Below are 24753 nucleotides of genomic sequence, written 5' to 3'. Positions count from 1 at the left end.
GCCGTGGTTGGGAAGGGAGTAAGACAGGGTTGTAGTCTCTCCCCGATGTTATTCAATCTGTATATTGAGCAAGCAGTAAAATAAACAAAAGAAAAATTTGGAGCGGGTATTAAAATCCATGGACAAGAAATAAAAACTTTGAGGTTCGCCGATGACACTGTAATTCTGTCAGAGACTGCAAAGGACTTGGAAGAGCAGTTGAACGGAATGGATAGTGTCTTGAAAGTAGGATATAGGTTGAACATCAACAAGATCAAAACGAGGATAATGGAATGTAGTCGAATGAAGTCGGGCGATGCTGATGGAATTAGATTAGGAAATGAGACACTTAAAGTAGTAAAGGAGTTTTGCTATTTGGGGAGCAAAATAACTGATGATGGTCGAAGTAGAGAGGATATAAAATGTAGACTGGCAATAGCAAGGAAAGCGTTTCTGAAGAAGAGAAATTTGTTAACATCGAGTCTAGATTTAAGGGTCAGGAAGTCATTTCTGAAAGTATTTGTATGGAGTGTAGCCATGTATGAAAGTGAAACATGGACGATAAATAGTTTGGACAAGAAGAGAATAGAAGCTTTCGAAATGTGGTGCTACAGAAGAATGCTGAAGATTAGATGGGTAGATCACATAACTAATGAGGAGGTATTGAATAGGATTGGGGAGAAGAGAAGTTTGTGGCACAACTTGACCAGAAGAAGGGATCGGTTGGTAGGACATGTTCTAAGGCATCAAGGGATCACCAATTTAGTATTGGAGGGCAGCGTAGAGGGTAAAAATCGTAGAGGGAGACCAAGAGATGACTACACTAAGCAGATTCAGAAGGATGTAGGTTGCAGTGGGTTCTGGGAGATGAAGACGCTTGCACAGGATAGAGTAGCATGGAGAGCTGCATCAAACCAGTCTCAGGACTGAAGACCACAACAACAACATACGTCAGTGCTTATATACCCGCATCAGAGTCGCGATACGTTACATATACGCTGCAGCAACGCCCTCATACGGAAACTTTTTGATCGCCTCTTACAGTATCTGTCACTTGCTGTAAGTGTTACAGACACTAACAAGTGTTCTTGTCAGTTACATTCCCTTAGCATGTAAGCCCTACTTCTTTATTCTTTCAATTTGTTATCTGATGCTTCTGACACGAATTTAAGTAATGAAAATATTAATCCTAGCAGTATCACTGGCCAGTCATAGCCACCGCTTCCTTCCCTCTAATTTCAAATTAAATATATAGTCACATTCTATGTCAGGTGGCTTGATTTTAATTAACAAATATTAAACGTAAGCAACCTGCTGTAAAATTGTAATTGATATAATTTCGGATTATCTGCTCACGCACATTTTGTATCACGTTTCTTATTTCTAATCTTCGTCAATTAGAATCAAGTCATCTTATTTTGGATGTGACGAATTAGAAAACGCTAAATGAGAGAGAAGGAGACGGATGGCTGTTTTGTCTTCTGAAGGAAGTGTTATAGCATTATAGCACTGAGAAAAAGGCAGAGTGAATACAATTAATTACAGAGCAACACGACGAAAAGTACGTATTTTAAACATTTGTGTTATTAAGGTGTCGGTTAAAGCCATACGAAGAAATCTAAAGCTTTAGAATTCGGTCCCCAGTCGGTTCAGTAATCATTCACCTCTCACAGTGGTTTTTCTGCCAAAAAGCCGAGCTGTACCGTGGTCGGTATTCCACTTTAAGCTATAAATCCAAATGTAAGGGAGCAAATGTGTCGAAGGAAACAAGTGAATATCATCTCCAGAAGAATTATGGCTAGTAAAACACTGCGATACAACCAAACTTCAACTTTGAGTGTTTAAGATGTTTTCGAAGAATCACTACAAATCAGTTTTTTTATATGTACACCCACCCCTTACTTTTAACTGAGATATGGCAAAAAATTGTATAGGACGCTACAAATAGTTTATAAGTTGAATTTGCAACTACATTTCCGATATCTCCAAATGTCTGTTCTTTCCGCAGAACGGTTTCCTGTCCGCCATTCCGCAAATCACTGGTGTGATTGGAAGCCTGCTGTTTGGTTGGGCTGGCGACGTAGTGTTTCGCAAGGGCTACATCTCCAAAATCAACGGACTCCGCGTCGTCAATGGGCTGAGTAAGTTCTTGAAGGTGTTGCGTTTTTATGATGTTTGATTGGAAATCTTGGAATTTTTCCGTAATTTTCAAGTCCTGAAAATCTAGTACGATATATTCACAGATGTGTCACGTCATTTATGCACTCTGTAGTTCTCTGTATCGAAATAGAACATATCGTTAATGCAGAGTGTGTGACTGACTGACTATATTATTTCGTTCTTTCAACAGCAACCACCAAAACATCCTCTTATTTTCTTACGACAACAATCGAAAAAGCGTTTTAAGTGGCAAAACCAATTTGGACCAGTCCGTGCTCATTGTCAGACTGAAGTGCATGCTGTAGGTGGTAGCGTAACAGTCATGTTGCGTTGTCAACACAAGGAACCTTACGTCACCATTTGCAACATGGGCTACTAGGCTGACGATGACTGCTGGATGGTCACAATCGGTAACGGTAATGTGATATGTTTTTTGCTAATGTTATCATAAGAAAACAAAATTAGTGATAAGCTTAGTTCGTTACCCGTGCAGTAGAACACAGGTGTTTCACCCTAATGTAACACAATCTCTTTTCTGCCTCCCCCCCCCCCCCTCCTTTACATCATGTACACTTCCAGCATTCCCAAGTTTCCACCCCCACAACCACCTGAAGTCTACATCTACCCACCACAATCGCCACTTGATGTTTCTGACTGATTGGTACAAAGAAAGGGTACTTTAAGTACTCGTAAATCCACAGACTCACCTAAATGGAACCCAACTCCCCTGGCTTAGAACCGCCAAGTATCTGGGTGTAACCTTGGACTCTCTCCTTACGTGGAAACCCCACATAGACGAGGTCCACAGGAAGGTCTGCGCCAGAATGTCCATCCTGTACCCAATCCTCAACTCATCCATCTCCCTTCCCTACTCAGTAGGAGTGAACGTATACCAGGCCCTGATCCGGCCAGTCATGGAATACGCGTGTCCTGCCTGGGGATACGCGACGAAGCAGCACCTGGACAAACTCCAGAGGCTGCAGAACCGCGCCCTCAGGAGGGCACTGCGTCTACCTCTCGGATTCCCCATTGACGATTTGCATGCCGCTGCTGAAATCCCACTCCTGAAAGAGCGTTTTCAAGACCTGGCAAGGGCCTTCTATGAAGGTTCTTCCAGGTCGGGAAACGCCCTCATCCACTCCCTAGGTCGGTATAAAATGTCCCGCGATAAGCACAATCGCCCCATGACGATCTTCGACGACTAAGGCGAAGAGAAAATCCCAATATCCTTTTCAGATCCTGCTACCCAAATAACCACAATTATCTCGCCAAACCTCAGGTAAGTACCAAGCACACACACAGAACAATCATCACATTTCACAGACACCAAAAAGTACAGACATAATCACACACACAAGTACACAGGGGATTAAAAGTCGCAAGGCTACCAACTCCCCCTCACACTTCCCCAAAGAGGGGAAAGTAATAGATGTGAGCAGCACTCGTAAATCCACAGAAAAGCCAAGCCACTGCCTTTGGCCGCAACACTCAGCGAGTCCATCGTCCTCTCTATCCACAACGAACACACGCCTCTCACTGACACAACAAAGCATTGAGGACTATCCCTTAACAGAAAACTATCATGGAATGCACTCCTCCTTACAGTCCAGAAACAACTAAAACTACTGACAGACCGCACTCTTGCTCTACACCCTTCTACTATTATCCTCGTCCGTAAGTATCTAATCCGCCTCTCTTAAATCACACAAAGCCCTTGAAACCCTAGAAATACATGCACTCCACCTCCACTTCCGCATACGCCTACCTCCCTCCTCTCGCATCCTATACCAACTCATCCGTTTAGCGCACTTTCTTCTCTTTTTAGAGCTCCGTTCCAAGCAATAAACGAATTGGAAAGCTCATTCCCAACAGCCAGTGTCAGCGAAAATCATATCCAGTAATCATCAATTCAGGTACGTCGCTCGATACACCACTACTCCTCTATCGAACCTTCCATGCTCTTACGTGTCTATCCTCTCGCGCCGGAATTCCAGAAAACTTGCACTACCGAAGTTCTGAGATAAACCATTCCTTCTGGCACTGCACAACACACCCCATCTCACTCTCATTTTTCCTCCTCCTACATCAATAACATACCGTGGTTCCACAAGATCCCATTGTAGTACTGATTTCTATATCTGCATCTGATCTTCGCAAACCACTGTGAAGTACATGGCAGAGGTTATATCCCACTGCACCAGTTATTAGGGTGCCCCCTCCATTCACGTGTGTAGCTCGGGGAGAGTGACTGTTTAACTGCCTCTGAGTGAGCTGTAATTGATCTAATCTTGTCCTCGCGGTCTCTACGGAAGCGATACGACCTTGAAGTACCTTTAGTATCTCTGGTATGCGACTCTCTGTGACGCGATATGATAGTTACTTACAATAAATGCAAAACACAAACGCAGATTTTTTACGAAATCAGTTATGCACAATACTCTTAACTTACGAAAATTCTCAAAATATAATTTTAGCCCTGTGGATATGCGCTGAAATACACCAGACGATTAAGAAACGATTGTTTTTGACCGGGATCATGCTACTGAAAATTTCTAAAAGGAAGAAATTAAGTTAACAATTGACGATATAGTAGAATTCTTTCACGGCGACGTTCGAAAATACTCTCTATATATTCTGATGTTCATGAGTATTGACATAATCAAAGATTACGCGAAAACGACACGAACAAAAAAATATTAGAATCTAGTAATTCGAATCGGACCTATCTGGAAAACGCAGCCTCACTCAAAGGAAAATTCGGATGTCGGTTTTTATATGTAAATAAACACGTAAATTGCCAGCATGAATTTATCATGGTCAACCTTACTAAAATTGTGGAGCACAAATGAAGCACGTTTTGCTTGAACAGCTAAGTATGATCGGTTTTATGCACCACCATTATATCAATATAACTTATATAATTTTAACCACAGTGTTAAATCATCTCAAAGTTTTTTACAAATCGTGTAATTTAGCAAAATTTATATTTTTAAATCAGTGCTGCTTTAAATACTTAAAACTTTTGTTACACATTGAGGTGTTTTTCTTATTGTGGTTTGATTTTAAGTGATCGATACAATTCGACATGTCAAGTCTTTACTCGTTCCTTATAATAACAGTTACCTTCTTTTCCGAATTTCCCGGTCGCCGTCTTGTTTTTCCTTGATGTTGTGGTCCTGCTATGCAGTGCCACATATTTGACCCATGACTCCCTTTCCGATTGCAGAGGGTCGAGGGTTATAAGAGAGATTCTACATTTAAACAACTCATTACAAAATCACAAAACACGGTTTGCGTAATTCTTCTGTATTCGAATAAGTTCTCAATTCACAACAATTGATAATTAATAAAGCTTTTCAGACAAGACGTTCGTACACGATGCTTCAGTGATGGACCAAAACCGTAAGTTCGTACTTAACTTGAGATAGCATAGCCTAGAATTTATATAACAACATCCAATTTTCTTTAGTTCTCGACCATTGTCGTCAGGCCTCTTTCTTCTTCGGAGTCCACAGAGTCCCCAAAGCACGACTGCAAAGTGCAAGCGACCCATCACTGTCCAGTCCAAATTATACATCCGTCGTCGCATTCTGCGCTGTGACAGCGTTTTTCTTTCTCATTTCTGCACATAAATTCCAAAAAGCCCGGGCACTGAACATGCTTTTTGCGCCACTACTAATTAAAGTCACGTTTTTCACACGCACATCTTCATCGGTCTAGTAAAAGGAAAGTGAGACGTGTTTTATTTTTTATAGTAACATGTACCACTTCAACATGTTAAACCTCCCAACCCTCCCATCGTCGGAAACTGGAGTAAAAATCATGAGTTTGTCGCTGTAGCAATCCTCTTGTCTCTCGCAGTTTTACAATTTGGTTGGGATTGCTGCATTTCGTTCCACTAACAACATGTAATAGAGATTTTATGGGCTTGTCTCCTGATTTTTTTCCCAGGATTTTTCCTTCTAAGATTTTTTATGAAGTTATTATGTCGCATTTGGTGTCCAGTTAATTTTACTATTCGTCTCTGTACCATGTTAATTAATTTATTTTAGTATTTATTCATTAGATTTTCTTTCATTTTAATATGTTTTTATTACTCTTTTCCACAATCAAACTTCTGCTACTTCTGCTTTGTCTTTTACCTCTGTACCCAGACCCCACCCTTCACAACCACAGCTTAAAAAGCTCCAGGTCAATGTCTTGACGAATATCTTTCTTGTTTCTATATTATTTAGTTGTTTGTTAATAAATTACTCTTCTTTCTTAATTCTTGCTTGATCATCCAATTCTTCTTTTAATATCCATTATACGAGGGACTTTCAATAAGTAATGCAACACGTTTTTTATCGGTCGATTTCGGTTCAAAAAAATCCGAAATTTTTTGTGGGACATCGTGCAACATTCTCGCTTAAGCCCCTATAATTTCTTGAAGTTCCGATAGATGGCGGCGCTATACGTAGCCTTCAAAATGGTGTTTGTAAAGAAGGTGCGTTCCAAGCAGAGAGCTGTCATTGAGTTGCTTTTGGTGGAAAACCAGAGCATCGCGGATTTTCCAAGGCGCTCGCAGAATATCCACGAGCTGGCAGTGAACAAAAGCACGGTGAGTTGCTGGGCGAGGGTTCAGTCATCATTTCAGTAAGGCGTGTGTAAGTCTGCCCGGCATCCCGCGTGCTGGCCGGTAACACGCAGCTGTGACTCCTTCAATATTTGAAAGTGCGGGCACTCTCGTTCGAGGTGATAATGGAGTCCACTCAAATACCTTACAGAACACCTGTGCTCACACGAGCCTGCGCGCCTGAGAGGAGCTCACGAAAATTCATTGGACTGTTCTTCCTCATTCACCGTACAGCCCGGATCTCGCACCTTCCGACTTCCAGTTGTTTGGCCCAATCAAGGATGCACTCCGCGGGGAGCAGATAGTGTGTGATGGGGAGGTGCTGATACAGCAAGACGTTGGCTCCGAGGTCGACCACTAGAGTGATACCATGCGGGCACACAGGCGCTATAAGTAAGGTGGCGTGAGGCCGTCGTATTGCGGGGGAGATTATGTTGAAAGCTAGGGTTTTGTAGCCAAAAGAGTGGGGAATAATATGATGCATTGGAATCCTGAATAAAACCAACCTACCTTCAGAAAAAAAGTGTTGCATTGCTTATTGAACGCTCCTCGCACTTTTGTTGTAGTCTGTTGTTGTACTTCAGAAGCAGCAAAATTCATTTATTTGGATTGTATTGTATTAAACCGGGGACCTAGAAACGACGGAGAGGCTTCGTTCCAACGTAGCCCTCAGTGGTTCAGTGGTTCACAACCCCACAACAGGCCACAGCAGTCCACCCACCCATACCGAACCCAGGGTTATTGTGCGGTTCTGCCCCCAGTGGACCCCATGGGTACGTCGCATACCAGACGAGTATAACCCCAAATTACGGTGTACGCGTACGTGGAAACGGTGTTCGCAGCAATCGCCGACACAGTGTAACTGAGGCGGAATAAGGGGAACCATCCTACATTCGCCGAGATAGATGGAAAACCGCCTTAAAACCATCCGCAGGCTGGCCGACACACCGGACCGCGCGGTTAGTCGGGGGGGGGGGGGTCTATTTGCATTAGCATTGTATTTCCTATCTTAATGTTTGCCATTATAATAAAGAGAAAAAAAATAGTTACAAGAGTGAGCTGCTGCTGATGAAAATTTGAGACTTAGGGAAGTGCTGAATAGATTGCTACAATGAACTGGTCACTTGTTGCTCAAAATTTCTTTATGTTATGGACACTTTTTGGACGCAGGCCATCGTCAGAAAGTCAAAAAGGAAAGTCTTCATATGAAGTGTGTAGTCACATGTCTGCCCTGAGCATCAGTACTAAACTCAGGACTGACACCTATGAGTACATCCTTCATATGAAGATTTTTGTTTTTGACGTTGTGATGATGGACTGCGCCCGGAGCGCGTCAATGTAACAAATAAATTCTGAACAGCAAGAGAACAGTTCATTCTAGCCACCTATTCGGCAGGGGCAAAAACTCTTCTCAAGTTTACGTCACGGACCGAGGCCTCTTGTGCGACGTTATGTCGCAGCTTAAGCTCCTGGTGGAGACGACGGAGATTATCATCGAAAGCCTGTTTCTTTGCTCCTGGTTGACGCGCCAAGAACATCGAGAAGATTTTATGGAAAAGGTACACTACTGGCCATTAAAATTGCTACACCACGAAGATGTGCCACAGATGCGAAATTTAACCGACAGGAAGAAGATGCTGTGATATGCAAATGATTAGCTTTTCAGAGCAGTTACACAAGGTTGGCGCCGGTGGCGATACCTACAATGTGCTGACATGAGGAAAGTTTCCAACCGATTTCTCATACACAAACAGTAGTAGACCGGCGTTACCTGGTGAAATGTTGTTGTGATGCCTCGTGTAAGGAGGAGAAATGGGTACCATCACGTTTCCGACTTTGATAAAGGTCGGATTGTAGCCTATCGCGATTGCCGTTTATCGTATCGCGACATTGCTGCTCGCGTTGGTCGAGATCCAATGACTGTTAGCAGAATATGGAATCGGTGGGTTCAGGAGGGCAATACGGAACGCCGTGCTGGGTCCCAACGGCCTCGTATCACTAGCAGTCGAGGTGACAGGCTTCTTATCAGCATGGCTGTAACGGATTGTGCAGCCACGTCTCGATCCCTGTGTCACCAGACGGGGTCGTTTGCAAGCCAACAACCGTCTACACGAACAGTTCGACGACGTTTGCAGCAGCATGTACTATCGGCTCGGAGACCATGGCTGCGGTTACCCTTGTCGCTGCATCACCGACAGGAGCGCCTGCGATGATGTACTCAACGACGAACCTGGGTGCACGAATGGCAGAACGTCATTTTTTTCGGATGAATCCAGGTTCTGTTTACAGCATCATGATGGTCGCATCCGTGTTTGTCGACATCACGCTGAACGCACATTGGAAGCGTGTATTCGTCGTCGCTATACTGGCGTATCTCCCGGCGTGATGGTATAGGCTGCCATTGGTTACACGTCTGGGTCACCTCTTGTTCGCATTGACGGCACTTTGAACAGTGGACGTTACATTTCAGATGTGTTACGACCCGTGGCTCTATCCTTCATTCCATCCCTGCGAAAACCTACATTTCAGCTGGATAATGCACGACCGCATGTTGCAGTTCCTGTACGGTCCTTTCTGGTTACAGAAAATGCTCGACTGCTGCCCTGGCCAGCACGTTCTCTAGATCTCTCACTAATTGAAAACGTCTGGCCAATGGGGGCCGAGCAACTGGCTCGTCACAATACTCCAGTCACTACTCTTGATGAACTGTGGTATCGTGTTGAAGCTGCATGGGCAGCTGTACCTGTACACGCCATCCAAGCTCTGTTTGACTCAATGCTCAGTATTGTGGCCAGAGGTGGTTGTTCTTGGTACTGATTTCTCAGAATCTATGCACCCAAATTGCGTGAAAATGTAATAACATGTCAGTTCTAGTATAATATATTTGTCTAATGAATACCCGTTTATCATCTGCATTTCTTCTTCGTGTAGCAGTTTTAATGGCCAGTAGTGTATAATCTGACTGTCGGTACTAGTGTTAGATGGTCATTAGGAGATTAGACACTTATATTGTGGCAACCCTGTCCCCGCCTGCAGGTACCCTGGTGCCCGCCGCGACGCTGCTGGTGGTGACTGTGGTGGGCTGCAACACGGCCGTGCTGGTGGCCATGCTGGCGATCAGTGGCTTCTGCATCTCCACCTACTGCGCCGCGCCCTACATGAACATGCAGGCTATCGCGCCCAACTACTCGGGCACCATCGCCGGCATCGTCAACAGCATCGCCAACCTGACGGGCATCGCAGTCCCTTACGTAGTCGGCGCCTTCACCAATGCCAATGTACGTAAATGGCGCTCTGCTGTCAGTTGGTGACCTCAGCCTCAACAGTACATCCTTGTTATTTGGTTTACACATTCGGCATAATTTAACACCAGCTGCGAGACACCTAATCAAATACTTTACCAAACTTTGCTTGTGGACCTCAAGGGTTTCACTTTTTCTGTTTCAGTTTCTGCGTTTACATCATTATTAAACACCAATACGAGTGTTGTCCATGGTTTAAAAACCGTCTGTCCTTTGCAGCGGCATGCACGAATTTTTCATTAGTTGGCAACACTAGCTTGAAGTATGGGCATCCCCCACCACAACGGGCTGTCTCGTGGCTCGGTGCTTTGTTGTCTGACTGTGATCGCTGCTAGAGGTGGACACACTGCGACCGTTTCCCGCCAAATGGGAGGTGTGCGCGGTTGTTCGCTTTCTTAAGGGGAGGTCCCCTTAATATTTTTTATTTAATAAAATTATGATTCTAAAAATATAAACTTTATGTGTAGTACCTCATCATTTTCGTGTTAAACGCCTTTCTAAAGCAGTTACGGCGTGTGAATGCCTAACTGTCACAATAGTGTCAAAAGCAAAAACATTGCCTACGGTGTCTCATTACTGAATGTCCCATTGACAATGAGGCCATTAGAGACGGAGTACAAGCGCGAATTTGGGAAGGATGAAGAAGGAAAGTGGCCGTGCCCTTTCGAAGGACCATCCCGGCTTTTACTTTAAGCGATTTAGGGAAATCAGGGAAAACCTAAATCAGAATGGCCAGACGCGGGTTTGAACATCGTTCTCCTGAATGTGAGTCCAGATTGCTAACCACCGAGCTACACCGCTCGTTCCTTGCAGAACATATCGACAGCACGGATTTACTGCAATCGATCTCTCTGTCAATACAAGTATCGCTTGAGCTTACTTACGCTTTTCGCGTGCGCTCGTGCTGTAAACTTGTAGTTGTGACTGCATATTTCAACTATTTTTCTTCGTGATATGTCAGAAACGAAGAAGTTTAACTACAGTCGTAAATTTCACGATAATCAACACAAGCGTGTTGTTGGAAACCATAAAAGTGAAGAAACTGTTATGCCACAGTGAAATTACGTTAGGCCTAAAATTCGCCAGATAGTGCTTTAAAACGCAAGATGAAACATCTTATCGGAAATAAACAATATGTTGGTGATGTAAAAAATTAAAATAATGATTACGTTTTAACTAGTCAGTGCAAGCTTCGAGAATTATTTTTGTATGTTGCTAAATGTAAATACTATAATAGTGAAAAATCCCTAACCTTTAGTGAGGACGTAAGTATGAGAAGAAGCATATCCAGAAAAATTGTAGTGGAATGTCAAGTGTGTAAAGTACCGAAATGATGATATCTTCTGTAACATGCACAAAATATAGTGAAGTGAATATTCGCCTTGCTTATGTCATGAGGTGTACTGTTGAGGGAAGAAAAGCCGCCCAGATACTCTGAGCTATGATGGATCTCCCAAGCCACCTGTCATATCTGAGAGGTATTATAAACGTTGCATAATGTCCTAACAGAAGTCAGTGAAGCATCTAAGCAGAGGGCAGCGAAAGAAACTGTAGATATTTGTCAATCTACTGACTTTTCGGTGCGTTGGACGGTTTCTGGCAGGGGAAAGGCCACACACTGCTGAATGGAGTTGTCACAGTTACCTCTGTAAACACAGGCAAGGTACTGTACTATGAATATCTAACAAAACATTGCCATGGTTCTGCGAATAAGGTAAATAAATACAGATATGACAAAAACTTTGAAGGTTTCAGTGGTGGCATGGGAAGCAAGCGGGCAGTCTCTATTTTTAGTAGGTCAGTTCCTAGACGTCAAGTGTGATACGTTCACTACGTTTGTGATAGTGATTCTAAAGGCTTCTACAGTGTTGTGTTGTGGCTGCTAAATAATAAGGTGAAACTGAAAATAAGAAAATGGAATGTGTAGGACAGGTACAGAAGAGAAAGGGCCCAACACATACGAAACTCTGCAAGGACACGACCGGGAAAAATCTCTTTAATGGCAAAGCCATTGGTAGACAAGGTACACTCACCAAATCAGAAACAGAAAACCTCATAAAGTATTATGGTCTACCCATCAGGAGGAACAACGAAATGGTCAGTGAGATGAGAAAAGAAATCTGGGCAACTTTGTTTTGCAGAATATCCACTGATAAGCATCCACAGCAGGGCCTCTGTCGAATAGAAAATACTTCATGGCGCAAGTATAACAGGTGTGAATCGCAGGGACAAAAACACACACATGCACACCACATTCTAGAAACCATTATGGTAGAACTAAAGCCGATATAGAGAGATATTTGTGGAAAAATTTTTAAATGGTACGACACAGAATCCGAATTTAAGCTTCGATAGTTGCATTTGAGAACCCTTGCCAGAAACTATTTTTATTGTCGTTTCTGCTTTTCAGATAGGTGTGATGGATACCCTAATATGCTTCAATGATGGAGTACAAGTAGATTAAAAACATTGCGCAGAGTAAGCATCAAAACTGGGGACAACATGAAAAGCGAGCTGCTACAAGTGGAAAGGCGACGTGTAGCTGAAGCTGAAAAAGCTCCTGAAAATATAATAAAGGAGGCCAGAACAATAAAGAAAAGAAAGAAAATTAGAGAACATGAAAAGGACAACCAAAATTAACAAGATTACGGAGCTGGAATGTTTTGACAAGTCATCACAGGGAAGAAAACGACATGCAAATCTTTAGTCTGAATTTACCATAATCAACGTTTTTTCATAATTAGACATTACTACCTCACAGAATATTAAAACTACAAGAACAAAATTTTGCGTGAATAATAATATAGTGCTTACCTACACAATGAACAACATTATGCAGCAATGTATTAAATATTTTAAGCTGCAGCATTTCATATGTTCTTAATTACTAGGAGAAAAAATTGACTTCTAAGAAACATTTTTTTGATTCGACAAAACGACAGATTTGTAAATATCCCTGATTTACTGTTTCAACAAGTTCATAATTAAAAGAATAAAATTTGTTTTGAACTTTTATTTTGGATTGTGTGGAAGTACAGTGTACCTAAAATAAAAATTACATGTAATTCGGCACGTGAGTTAGAAATTAATATTCATTCCACTATATATTCCATAGCTTTTAAATATTTTTCCCATAGAGGTCACAACATAGTAATTATTTGGTTAAATTTGTACAACAATACCTACTAAAGTTTTTGAGTTATTAAATTTCAAAGCACTAGCTAAGACTACAGGCCATGACGCTTAGTCCCTTTTCGTGGAAAATATCTGCCCAGTTGAAATTCACCGTCGTCTGACGGCCATTTATAGTGATTTGATTAGCCAGCGTAATGTCAGGAAGTTCTGTGCTGAGTTTTCGAGCGGTAGAGGCAGTGTGCATGACGAGGAAGGAAGTGGGAGAAGATCTTTAATATCAATGACGCGTTGTTGGAGAAAAATGAGGCTAAAATTCGTGAAGACTGTTCTCTGAAAGTCTGAGACCTGGCCGTTTCGATGCCAGAAGTCAGCAGATCAACGATACAAATCGTTTTAACGAAAATGGTGGGGCACAGGATGGATCGCGCTTTTTGGGTGCCGAAAATATTGACAGGTTCACAAGGAAAATCGTGTGCTCAAAAAGTTTTGGGCCGTTTTGAAAGGGAAAGAGACGAGTTCTTCAACTCGATCATTACAGGTGGCGGTGACGAAAAAGGAGCGCTCCATCATACGCCTGAGTCAAAAAGGCAATCAATACATGGCGCCACACCAGTTCACCTCCAGTTTGAAAATTTCTTGAGGTCATCCCTGGCAAAAAAGTTATAGTCAGCGTGATTTTCTCCCACGTTTTTGACAAAGGGAAACACAATGAGTGGTGACCGTTGATGTAAACGGTAAAAAGCTTCGATGAGTGATACAAAACAAGCGAAGTCTAGGGAGAAGTGTCGGTCTGGTTGCGGGAGATTTTTTTGACAAAGGTATCAAAGACCTCGTTCCCCGATTCAAGAAGTGCGTAGTACTTGCCGGTATTATGTAGAAAAATAATATAGCCATGTACGAGCAATGCCACGTACAAATTTTGTACGAATAAAATTTTCCCGATTTTTAAATAGAGAATGGTCTTTAATTAGTGGACAACCATTGTAATTAATGCCATGCCAACCTGCATGAGATTAACACGAGTGAAGTACTTATGACAGCCAACGACCTCGCCGCGGTGGATACATGGGATCGCGTCAGATCAACGAAGTCAAGCAGTTGGATGGGAGACCGTCCCGTTTGTGCCGTGCTGCGTTGGCAAGCGGGGATGCGCCCAGCCCTGGTGAGGTCTGCTGAGGAGCTAGCTGACAGAGTGGTAGCGGCTTCAGGTGACGGACACTTCAACGGCTGGGATATATATCATCAAGTCATCTCACTTTCAGAGTTGATTAAGGCGTATTAGGAAAAATGTAAAAATAGTTAGTACGACCATTTCAATAAGTTTCTGAGTCAAATCTTGCCAACACATCAATCTCCTCCTTATCCACATCCCAGCCCAATTTAAAGCACAGATTTATACATTTACAAACGATGCAGTTTCGAGCTTAACGCACTCTGAAGTCAAGAAAAAGCGTAACTTTCAGTTCTCTCTACTGGAGGTGAGTGTTATGGTTTCGAACATCACATTCACCTCGCGTGTTGTGAACCAACGATCGAGACTGCTCTTTTCGTCTTCGATACAGTGTGTGGCGTCACGTTTGCGGGAAGTACCGTGTACTGTATAGGTTACCCCTAATGTTGCGTCACGAAACGAGACGCCACCAGGGCTGCATTCGCAGGCGACGCTGGCCGACCACTGTCGCTAACCAGTCTGTGGCAGGAGCGCCGCAGTTCTCTCTCACCAGGGGGCGTTGGTACCCACTCGCGGTGTGGAATGCCTTCGTAGGCACGCCCTTGTTAGTACCACGTTGTGAGAACAACTGCTAGAAAAAATGGCCCTAATGGCTGTCAGGTGTTGTTAGTCAGCGCTATCTAATAGACGACCAGTATACAGGGTGGTCCACCGATAATGAATGGGCCAAATATCTCAAGAAATAAGCATCAAACTAAAAACCTACAAAGAACGAAACTCGTCTAGCTTGAAGGGGGAAACCAGATGGCGCTATGGTTGGCCCGCTAGATGGCGCTGCCATAGGTCAAACGGATATCAACTGCGTTTTTTTTAAAGTAGGAACCTCCTTTTTTTATTACATATTCGTGTAGTACGTAAAGAAACATGAATGTTTTAGTTGGACCACTTTTACCGCTTTGTGACAGATGACACGGTAACAGTCGCAAGCGTATAAGTACGTGGTATCACGAACATTCCGCCAGTGCGGACGCTATTTGCTTCGTGATACATTACCCGTGTTAAAATGGACCGTTTACCAATTGCGGAAAAGGTCGATATCGTGTTGATGTATGGCTATTGTGATCAAAATGCCCAACGGTCGTGTGCTATGTATGCTGCTCGGTATCCTGGACGACATCATCCAAGTGTCCGGACCGTTCGCCGGATAGTTACGTTATTTAAGGAAACAGGAAGTGTTCAGCCACGTGTGAAACGTCAACCACGAGCTGCAAAAAATGATGACGCCCAAGTAGGTGCGGTGGTCTCGCGGTTCTAGGCGCGCAGTCCGGAACCGTGCGACTGCTACGGTCGCAGGTTCGAATCCTGCCTCGGGCATGGATGTGTGTAATGTCTTTATGTTAGTTAGGTTTAAGTAGTTCCAAGTTCTAGGGGAATGATGACCACAGCTGTTAAGTCCCATAGTGTTCAGAGCCATTTGAATCCAAGTAGGTGTTTTAGCTGCTGTTGCGGCTAATCCACACATCACTAGCAGACAAATTGCGTGAGAATCGGCAATCTCAAAAACGTCGGTGTTGAGAATGCTACATCAACATTGATTGCACCCCTACCATATTTCTATGCCCCAGGAGTTCATGACGACGACTTTGAACGTGGTGTACAGTTCTGCCACTGGGCACAAGAGAAATTACGGGACGATGACAGATTTTTTGCACGCGTTCTATTTAGCGACGAAGCGTCATTCACCAAAAGCCGTAACGCAAATCGGCATAATATGCACTATTGGGCGACGGAAAATCCACGATGGCTGCGACTAGTGGAACATCATCGACCTCTGCGGATTAATGTATGGTGCGGCATTATGGGAGAAAGGATAATTGGCCCCCATTTTATCGATGGACAGCAGCTGTTATACTTCTAATGTGTAAGGCCGTTGGGGAAGGGGGGGGGGGGAAATGTTCTGATTGTTTGGGGAGGAGACCAAACAGCGAGATCATCTGTCTCATCATCGTATTGGGAAAGGATGGATAAGGAAGTCGGCCGTGCCCTTTCAAAGGAACCATCCCGGCATTTGCCTGGAGCAATTCAGGAAATCACGGAAAACGTAAATCCGAATGGCCGGACGCGGGAGCCGTTGGCTGCGCCCTATCATTTAGGTCTTTCAAAAAGATAACGCAATGCTGCTTGTTGCCCATACTGTACCGAACTACCTCTACCTCTACCTCTACATCTACATCTACATCTACATCCATGCTCCGCAAGCCACCTACGGTGGTTAGCGGAGGGTAACCTGTACCACTATTAGTCGTTTCCTTTCTTGTTCCACTCGCAGATAGAGTGAGGGAAAAGCGACGGTCTAGATGCCTCCATATGAGCCCTAATTTCTCGTATCTTATCTTCCTGGTCCTCACGTGAAATGTACGTTGGCGGCAGTAGAATCGTTCTGCAGTCACCTGTAAATGCCGTTTCTCTAAATTTTCTGAATAGTGCCTCCCACCAGGAAGCATCGCCATAATACTTGCAAGTTGTTCGAACATACCGGTGAACAATCTAGCAGCCCACCTCTGAGTTGCTTCGAGATCTTCCTTTAATTCGACTTGATGCGGATACCAGACAGTCGAACAATACTCAACAACAGGTCACACTAGCGCCCCATATGCCCTCTCCCTTTCAGATGAACCATACTTTCCTAAAATTCTCCTAATAAACCGAAGTCGACCATTCGTCTTCCCTACTGCAGTCCTTACAAGCTCATTTCATTCCATATCGCCTTTTTTTACGCCCAGCTATTTAACCGACGTGCCTGTGTCAGTCAGCACACTACTACTGCCCAAACATTATGAGTTCGTTTTTCCATCTCACCTGCATTAACTAACACTCATCTGCATTTAGAGCTAACTGCCATTCATCATACCAACTAGAAATTTCCTCTAAGTCATCCTGTATCCTCCTAGAGTCACTCAACACCAACACCTTCCCGTACACCACAGTATCATTAGCAAACATGCACAGACTGCTGCTTACCCTGTGCGCCAGATCGTTTACGTATACAGAAAACAACAGCGGACGAATCACACTTCCCTAGGCTACTCCTGACGATACCTTTGTCTCTGATGAACACTTGCCGTCGAGGATAACATACTGGGTTCTGCTACTTAAGAAATCTTCGGGATACTCACCTGTCTGGGAACTTGTTCTGTATGCTTGTGCCTTCGTTAACAGTCGGCAGCGTGTCAAACACTTTACAGAAATCTAGGAATTTGGAATCCACCTGTTACTCCTCATCCACAGTCCGCAGTATAAGATGCAAAAGTTACTCGGCTGTTGTCCTGGCCAGCAAGTTCTCCAGATTCCTCATCCACTGAAAGCACCTAGAATAAGTTACCACCCAACAGCCGAGTGTGCGCTGATCTGAAACTTACAGGCAGACTGAAACTGTGTGCGAAACCGTGACTCGAACCTGGGACCTTTGCCGTTGCCACGCACTTTGCTGCAGAGTGAAAATTCATTCTGGAAGCAGTCCCTCAGGCTGTGGCTTAAGCCACGCCTCCACAATATCTTTTCTTCCACGAATACTAGTGCAGCGAGACGTAGAGCTTCTGTGAAGTTTGGAACGTGGGAGCTGAGGTCCTGCTGGCAGTAAAGCTGTGGGTGCGACGGACGGGGGGTTTGGAAGTCGTGCCTGAATAGCTCAGTCGGAAGAGCACTTGCTCGCGAAAGGCGAAGGTTCCAGTTTCGAGTGCCGGTCCGGCATACTGTTTTAAGCTGCCAGAAAGTATCTGGTCATCTGCAACCGCGGTATTGATACATCGCAACTCTGCTCTCAGAAATGCTGACGTGCTGTCCAAGGAGGAAACAGTGAAGGGAAGTAGGAGTTCCATAGTGAAAAATATAAAACGGTTCAAATGGCTCTGAGCACTATGGGACTTAAAATCTGAGGTCATCAGTCCCCTAGAACTTAGAATTACTTAAACCTAACTAACCTAAGGACATCACACTCATACATGCCCGGGGCAGGGTTCGAACCTGCGACCGTAGCGGTCGTGCGGTTCCAGACTGTAGCGCCTAGAACCGCTCGGCCACTCCAGCCGGCGTGAAAAATATAGAAATTTGTGTTCATGTGTTGGGGATAAGTAAAAAAAAAATGCGAGTGAAGCGCGATATGTGTATATTTATGGATCTCATTGGGGATACACACTTCTGTATGTATCAGATGCGTCGTGTGTTACAAATCCCTGCAAAAACATTTCTTCAGTATGTCTCACGACATAGAACATTTGATAAAGTACAAATGTGAAAGTCTGAGCAAGCTAACTAGCAGCAATGTTACATGGCAAGGTACTTCGTGGTGCCTTCACGGCATGTGTCTGCTATAACCGTAGCCGTCCGGTGTGGCCTTGCGGTTCTAGGCGCTTCAGTCTGGAACCGCGTGACCGCTACGGTAGCAGGTTCGAATCCTGCCTCGGGCTTGGATGTGTGTGATGTCCTTAGGTTAGTTAGGTTTAAGTAGTTCTAAGTTCTAGGGGACTGATGACCTCAGATGTTAAGTCCCATCGTGCTCAGAGCCATTTTGCTATAACCGTAAACACTCGCAATTTGTACAGTAACTCGGTTTTATCTGAACACTACAATAAGCGCCATGCGCACAGAACGGGCCCCAATTGAGGATCGTATCCACAGAACTTAACAACTTCAAAATTTGCAATAACGCGTAAAAGATGTATTCGTGTGCTTCTAAATGAGACGAATTGATTTTAGTACATGGATTTTATGAAAAGCTACTATTTGCCTGTTTCATCTTCTATACAAACCGTGAAGTGTTTCAAGTGTTTCTAAAGTCAACATCTACAAAAACGAGTTTACCAAAAGTGAACATCTACTGCGTGTGGTAGACACTAGTTTTCGACAAAGTAGATCATTACTTCCCACTCAAGGGTCACAGTTACGTGCCCGCTGCTAGGATATTTTACACCATCAAAAAGGAACTGAGATAATTTATAACCATAACCTTAACATCACACTATCATGCGGTTCTGAGCAACCGTGGTATCTGCATGGTTCCGAGCGGTGACTGCCATACTGTATGCACGATTTCTAGAGCACTGCGAACGGATTAACAAAAGAGAAGCTACCATTCTAAATGTCTGATGCTAGAGTTCTTATTCATTAAAAAAACCAAGAGAGTGCCACCTGCAAAGCCGAAACAACACATTTTTCCTCTCCGATCACTGTTGAAGTGAAGATGGTTTCAAGGACATTGATTGATAACCTAGAAATTGATCAAAACCTAGAAATTATGTCAATGTCAAAAGAGCTGACGATGTGAAGAAACTAAAGAGATTTTTTTCATACAAGAAGAAGCCAGAGGGGTCTATGAGAAGACCCTAGTGTGTTGCGGTGAACATGAAAATGAAAGTAATTAAGTACAGCACTGTAATGAACCAGTTTATTGAATTATTATTTGTTCAATAGGTTAAATAATTAATCTGTAGAAGTTCTGTTTTGCGAAAAATTCATGATTTTTACATATTTTTTATTTACGACTGAAAGCTCATAGAAATATATTCCCATCGTTGTATTATGTATCTAGAATTTATTTGTCAAATATAATTTTGTAAGACATCAGCAACGTCTACTGTTAAAGTAATTTAATAACACGTGTTTCCTGATTTTTTTTTTATTTTTTTTTGTAGATGTTGACTTTTGTGAAATGGTCCTCAGTTACGGAGAGACTTGTCGTGAGCATTGCACATGGAAACCTTCGGCTCCTTCGACTAAGCTACCCTGGCTCTAAATTTTGTCACCAAAATATGCCATCTGACAATGTATTTGGACACAGTATGCACTTCTAAAGGAATGACAAATCATTACTTACATTTCTAATGAGAAAGAAGTTTCATTTTGCCTTTGTATATGATAATACTCTTTTAGACACGTGCAGTTTTATCCCGTTTACTGTCTGACATCTTTGTGGTGTTCACAGCAATCACGCTCAGCCTGGAACTCCGTCTTCTACCTGTCAGCGGGGCTGGCTGTTGTCGGATACCTCATCTACGCCGTCTTCACGACTGACGAGGTGCAGCCTTGGAACGAGCCTGCCTCAGGTTGGTCTACCGTCCAACGTCACTTGTGAGAAGCCAAAGATTGTAGACAAACCGTCACTTTTGCACCAATCACCACAAAAATCTTGCCCCTGGCATCACTCTAACACGTCTCAGAATACAGCTCACTGAAATCGATAGGCTACATCCCCAATAACCAAAAATATTTCTCTGCAACTATATCTACACATTTGACAGTCTCTCGGCAACTATACCTATATATTTGACAGTCTGTCAACAAATGCAAGCAGTTAATATATATGTGTATATTGTTACTTTCAATTATTTATATGAATCTGAAATGAACAGAAGAGGAAAAAATAGTAGGGCTAGAGACCAAAATATGCAAAACATATTATAGAGAATGTCACATGGAGAGGAAAAGATTTATACAACGTAACAAACGATGGAGGACAACATTCTACCAGCTGAAAGACTTATTACCTAATAACAGAAAAAAAAGGTTTCGAACAACCAATGAAAAACTTCCTGCATGGTGTCAACATAGGTGTGAGACAAGAAAACGTGTTCGAAATTAAAGTATTCATATTGCGTGATTTTGTGGGTACGATCAGCTATCATATGATATTGATAAACATTCTGTTTAATGGTTTATCTTGCTAGTTCCTTCAAAGAACAGCATTTAATCACAATTCATTGAGCATTGTATATAATATACAGGGTGAGTCACTAACTATTGCCACCTGGAATAACTCCGAAAGTATGATAGTAGCTGAAAAGTTTGTGGGACAAATATTGCATGGGACAACGGGGGCCATAATATGACGTTGGTTTTTTTGTTGCTAGATGATGTCGCGGCAGAGATATAAAGGTCCACTTTGTTTTTATAAATGGACATTATAGTCTGGTACTTCTTTCTGATAGCGGCTATCTAGACGAATACAATGATGTGTAACAGTAGGGTCTTTGAAGGTCAACGAAGGTCAAAAAGCTGGCATGAACGTCCATTTACAGAAGGTGTTGGAAGTGATGACCATTGATATCAATGCAATGCTGCAATCTTCTTATCATGGATTCAGTGGCATTCCTTATCACTTCGGCACTTATCGAAGCGCATGCTCTGAAAATTCTCTCTTGTATATCGTGCAAATAGTAAATATTCGCCAAATACAGCGTATCCATTTAACGTGCCATTGACATGTAAACACCATTCGCCGGTTTCGCAATACGACGTTAATAGGAACGGTAAGACTAGTATCATTGAATCAAGCGAATATGAATGATGTATTCCTTCGAAGAACGAGTCGATATGCTTCTCATTTACGGAGAACGCCAACGAAATTCAGTGAGAGCTACAGACTTATACCTTGAAAGATATCCTCAACGTACTCACCCTACACCTCGTACATTTAAATATGTGTATAATAAATTGAGAACAACTGGATCTTCAATGCATCGGAAACATATTCGAGAAAGTAAAGTTACTAAGGATGAAACGGAAATCGGTACTCTTGCCACTGTGGTTCGAGATCCTTGTGTTAGTTCGTGTCAAATCGCAAAGGAATGTGGCATGAGCCAGAGTAGTGTTGTTCGTGTTCTGCGTTGCCATAAATATCATCCTCACCATATCAGTCTCCACCAAGAATTAACTGGTACGGATTGTGTGCGTCTTATTGAATTCTGCCGATGGGATCAACTTCAGATTCAGAGGGATGACACATTTCTTAATTTGATTTTATTTACTGACGAGGCTACATTCACGAACCATGGAAAAGTTAATTTGCATAACATGCATTATTGGGCAACTGAAAATCGATGTTGGCTGCGGAAAGTTGCACATCAAAAACCGTGGTCGGTGAACGTATGGCGTGGGATTCTGGAGGACAGAATTATAGGCTCTACTTCATCGAAGGAAATCATAATGGTAGGAAGTACACCACATTCCTGCAAGAAACATTAGGTCTATTACTGGAAGAAACACCTTTAGGAAGAGGGAACAGAATGTAGTATCAACAAGACGGGTGTCAGCCACATTTTTCGCTGATGGCTAGAAATGGGTTGCACAGACAATTCCCAAATCGTTGGATTGGACGCGGAGGAGATGTGTCGTGACCGGCTTGTTCGCCAGACTTGACGCCTCTGGACTTTTTTCTTGTGGGGATTCGTAAAAGAGATTGTTTATAAAGACGTTCCAGCTACAACTGAAGATATGCGAGTGAGAATTGTCAGAGCATGTGCTTCGATACACACCAATATAATAAAGAATACCACTCAATCCATGATAAGAAGATTGTAGCACTGCATTGATACCAATGGTCATCACTTCGAACACCTTCTGTAAATGGACATTCATGCCACGTTTGTGACCTTCGTGGCCTTACTGTTACACATCATTAGATTCGTCTCGATAGCCGCTATGAGAAAATAGGTACCAAACAAGAGCATCCCGCTTAAAAAAAAAAAAAAAAAGTTGACCTTCATGTCTCCGAAGCGACCCGACGTAGCAACAAAAAGCCAACGTCATATTACGGCCCCCGTTGTCCCATGTAACTTTAGTTCCACAAACTTATCAGCTCCTATCATACTTTCGGAGTTATTCTTGGTGGCAATAGTTAGTGATTCACCTAGAGGAAATGCCAGCAATTGACGTTCTTTCTTTTTCTGTTTCAGATATTGAAACCAAAGTACATCATGAGAGAGGTGTTGACAACGTCGCTTTTGACAACGACAACGACGGCATTCAGCCTGGTGGACAGAGGTCTCTAGATCCGTAGCACGTAGTTTGTTACCTAGACGCTTTTGTATTACATACAGAATGGTGTATATGGTCACGGCCAATACACAGATTTACAAGTCTTGCACATACTAAGATTAGACGATAACATATTTCCTGGTCAATCAAAAATCTGAAACGCTTGGGAAATTGTGTTGTCTGTTGTGAAACAAAGGCCTTCTGCACATCCATGAACTACACCGAAAGAACCAATTAATCTGCACACTATACTTTATTAAGTATCTTCTGACGGCGTTTCATTAGTCGCACCCAGCCCAAAAAGTGTGTATCATCACAGTCCTTCAACGTCACATCCAGTATTTCCATTTACAACCACACTGGCAAACGTTTGATGGCAATACGTAAATAACATTTTATAATAGACGTGATTCTTTCTTATTTAGAATCAATGACTTCAGTACTGGCGTGACTCAGACAACAATATTAACGACCTTGCAACTCTGCGCTCAGTGTGATTACCACAATTCTAAGGACAATTATCGATGGACATTTCATTACAAAGTGTTACAAGTGTTTTTGTCACCATCGTTTCATGAACACAGTTATCATGCACCGTCACACTACTGTCATCGATGTTGTCAGCTGATACATTGACATTCAAAATAAATCAGATTACACCCTCGACGTTCCAGTCATCGCCTTTCCAAGGCCAGCAGAACTTGAATCAATGGCACAACTGCTATCGCCAGTTGGTCACAACATTCAGCTTTGAAAGAGGTGATTTCGAGAAACGCAGTTACGGCTGTCGGATGAAGCTGTTTACCATCAGTTACAGTGGCATCGGCTACGACCACCTTTGAAACTATCTGCCGCTAACATACGGACTTTATCATAACTGAAGAGCAAGAGTTGTCGTCTGCAATACAGTTGTGATCATAGTTTCCATTGACTTTATCTTGAGCGATATGGTCACTTCGTTGAACTTTCTGTCCTCTGTAAATAAAGTGCATACCCTACATATTTGTGCTGATGTATCCCACTGTCGAAAAACGAAAAAAGTCTTTTTGAAAAATATAAACCTGAGCATAGTCAATCACTCCCACAGAAATGGCTATCTTCACTAGTACAAGCAGTGTCTTCCGAAAATGTTAATATGTTAATAAAAATGGTTCTGAGCACTATGGGACTTAACATCGGAGGTCATCAGTCCCCTAGAACTTAGAACTACTTAAACCTAACTAACCTAAGGACATCACACACATCCATGCCCGAGGCAGGATTCGAACCTGCGACCGTAGCAGTCGCGCGGTTCCGGACTGAAGCGCCTAGAACCGCTCGGCCACAGTGAAATGTTAATATGAGTGCAGTCAGATGGCCATAAGATTGCAACGACATTATCTAATACTTAATGTAATTGTGAAAAAGTGCACGAATTTCACTACGATTATGAGTTACAAGTAATCGATGATGAATAGAACTTTCGTAATCAGTGTGGGCTCTTCCACAAGGTGACGAAAAAGGAAATATTGATGCTCTATTTTCCTTTCTTTACCTATTTGTGTTCCTGTATGAAATCTGGATTGCAGTCTTTTCATACT

General features: G+C 42.9%; 1 protein-coding gene across 1 annotated transcript in view; it reads left to right on the top strand.

The window, feature by feature from the left end:
• LOC126354244 (sialin-like) overlaps positions 1 to 23284 on the top strand; it is an 85965-nt gene extending 62681 nt beyond the window's left edge. The window contains exons 7-10 of the mRNA XM_050003746.1: positions 1988 to 2120; positions 9791 to 10032; positions 20343 to 20463; positions 23092 to 23284. Coding sequence (XP_049859703.1) covers positions 1988 to 2120; positions 9791 to 10032; positions 20343 to 20463; positions 23092 to 23195 — 600 coding nt within the window. The 3' untranslated portion in view covers positions 23196 to 23284. The remainder of the gene's footprint in view (positions 1 to 1987; positions 2121 to 9790; positions 10033 to 20342; positions 20464 to 23091) is intronic.
• Positions 23285 to 24753: the final 1469 nt, after the last annotated feature.

Source organism: Schistocerca gregaria, chromosome 3, assembly GCF_023897955.1.
Source record: "Schistocerca gregaria isolate iqSchGreg1 chromosome 3, iqSchGreg1.2, whole genome shotgun sequence".
NCBI classification, from domain to species: Eukaryota; Metazoa; Arthropoda; class Insecta; order Orthoptera; family Acrididae; genus Schistocerca; species Schistocerca gregaria.
The sequence above is the reverse complement of the archived record's forward strand: the minus strand, read 5'-3'. Positions and strand labels throughout refer to the sequence as shown.